This window comes from Cyprinodon variegatus, unplaced genomic scaffold, assembly GCF_000732505.1.
Source record: "Cyprinodon variegatus isolate N-32 unplaced genomic scaffold, C_variegatus-1.0 Scaffold105, whole genome shotgun sequence".
Lineage (NCBI taxonomy): Eukaryota > Metazoa > Chordata > Actinopteri > Cyprinodontiformes > Cyprinodontidae > Cyprinodon > Cyprinodon variegatus.
The window spans coordinates 360,911-363,483 of record NW_015150558.1 but is presented as its reverse complement, the minus strand read 5'-3'; the positions used below and the strand labels follow the sequence as shown (position 1 = coordinate 363,483).

Genomic DNA, 2,573 nt, shown 5'->3' with positions numbered 1-2,573 from the left:
AGGTAATTTATGATTTCTGATTCAACCCCTCGTCTTTCCTTCTGCTCCCTTTAGAGGGCGCTACAGTGGATCTTTGGCACCAACCCTCTTCTGTAAATCCCTACATCCGTGAACCTCTAGCTTTCTGATGCTCCGCTCGTTACTCTTAACTCCAAGAACCTAAACTGTCACTTTGGTGAACTCTGATCCTGGTGATTAGTGTGATAAAATCAACCAGAGAATCTAACAAGCAGTAGGTTGGTTGGATGAATCGACGTCTAACTTTGCAGCAACCCAAAAAAGGTTAAAAAAGTTAAAAAACAATTAGTTGGACTTTGTTTTGCTTCATCCATCCAGGAAGCTTTTTTAATTCAAAATGTCTGAATTAGCGTTGAGTTCCAAGCTTTATAGAGTGGACCAACAAAGCCTTGTTATAACTTAAGTCGGGCGTAAACTACGATTTTTTGCCCTTTTCGGATTGATTCTCCAGGTTTGCGACTTACAGCCTGATCATGCGTCCGCTAGTACAGGGGGTAACAAGGTGCAATTAGCCTCTAACGACCACCTCCCCATCAGGAATCATAAGGTCGGGAGAAAATCACACATGTTTCAAATTCAGTCAGCCATCATAAGGCGGCCGAGGAAAAATCGCTCAGTGCGCAGACAAGGATTCTTCTTCTTCTTCCTCTCAGATGAAAACTGAGAAGCATGGCGGGGGTGCAATGAGGGAAATGTAGTTCTTTCTGTAAATTGTCAAACCGTAGTAGCCATGTTAGCTCAGCCATGTCTTTGTCCAAAATACGTCGTCTCCTTTTCTTTTTCGAGCTTTCAGCACAAAATTGTTGCACAAATATCCAAGGCAGCGCGTTTCACTCTAGTGAGCTTCACATTCCTCTTCTACTCGTTTGGCTTCCAGATAGACGAGTCCCAGTAGCGCCATCTCACTGCGGAGCTGACTCCCACCTGGTTTTTAGACGAACAGTGTGAGCAGGTAGATCGCATCAGAGCATCAGGCCGCAGTGTGAAAACAAACATAGTGAGCTGTGAACTCACACTTTAAGAAGAAACTCTGCAGTTTCGTCGTACAGTGTGAGCTGTAGCTGCATGCAACAATTGCAAAAAATAGTACAATGTATACCCGGCTTTCTAAAACATGCTAATTTAACTGGAGGACCAGGTCCAGCCCTTAGGAATTAGGAGTCGTTGAGGTCTTAGTTGGCCTGCAATACCCAGTAATGGCCTAAGCCTCTGAAAAGGGGAGTCGTTAGGGTCGCTGTGGCGTGGCTGACCAGGCGAGATGTCCTGGTCCCCTGCATGGCGAAGAGGATTAAGATAATAGCTCTATTGCTGCGTTGTGGGTTTTTGAGAGCTGAAATCTGAGACCAACTCCTCTCTTTAAGGCGACTCTATAAAGCCTGATTTATGCTCAGAAAACAGGTCCTTTGCGTGTGTGTTGCAGTTAACGCAGATATCCCCCCTTCCATTGACACTCTGGTGCACTCCCATTGTAGGTGACCACAGACAGTGCCGCAGATAGCGTCTGATTGGTCAATTCTACATCCGCTCTACACGATGCATATTTCCCGTTTGGTTCCTAATGGCAGAAACTCTGTCTGTAGTTCCGTCCACAACGCCTGGCACACCTCTGACACTATCACAGACGCCGTGCAGGACGCTACTTTGTAGCTCTGTGCGACGGTCTGTTGGTTTGCACGCAGCGCCAGGGCCAGTCTTTGGGGAACACCCACGGGTGAACCGCGTGTCGTCCGGCATTGGATGAGGGGTTGTAGACGGCGAACAAGATCGTCAAACCGACACACGGACACCTACAATCCTAGCTAGTTCATAATTGTCCCTCTTGCGTTGTGGCGTGGAATGATATAGTGCACACATAAGGTATAAATCAAAAATATCTGCATCATTCCTGTGACAAGCTAACTGCGACACACTGCTGCGGGAGGAAACACAGCCCTTAAGCCTGGAACTCAAACACTTCTCCAGACATTTTGAATTGACAAAGCTTCCTGGATGGGAAGCAAAACATCTTCAAACTTGGAAAACAAAGTCCAGTGAGTTTATTTTTAAACTTTTTAAACTTTTTTTGGATTGACTGAGAATCTTCACCAGATTTGAGTGTAGCAGTGTGTGTGTGTTTGAACCTGAGTGTGTGAGGTGCAGGCGTAGCGGCGGTAGTATCCCGGGTCGCAGGAAGTGTCCTCCAAACAGAAGCTGGCCTTGTGGCCCTCTGCCACGGCGCTTTGGGTGCGGGCGTCCAGCAGCTCGTACAGGCTGAACTCATCCATGCTGTGAAAGTGGCTGAACAAGCAAAGAGGGGTTAGAGGTCAACCTCCTGAAGGAAACAGGCTAAATCCTCCCACATAGATGCACAAAATCCAACAGAAGAAGAAGTGTTACTTCAGGACCTTTTCTTACCGTGCCGATTTATCCAGCATCTGCCTGACGTCCCAGAATCTCCTAAAATTCTGGCGTACGCTGAACTTTCTATGTATTTTTTTCAATTTTGGGCGTATACATAGAGTATTCACAACGAGTCCAGAACTTATGTGCAATGGCGGCCTAACCTCTGCATAATG

The 2,573-nt window shown here is 46.6% G+C and overlaps 1 protein-coding gene across 1 annotated transcript in view; it reads right to left on the bottom strand.

Annotated features, from left to right (window-relative positions):
- Window positions 1-2,573, bottom strand: part of lox (lysyl oxidase) — a 13,606-nt gene that overhangs the window by 4,628 nt on the left and 6,405 nt on the right. The window contains exon 4 of the mRNA XM_015374566.1: window positions 2,139-2,295. Within this exon, the coding sequence (XP_015230052.1) occupies window positions 2,139-2,295 (157 nt within the window). The remainder of the gene's footprint in view (window positions 1-2,138; window positions 2,296-2,573) is intronic.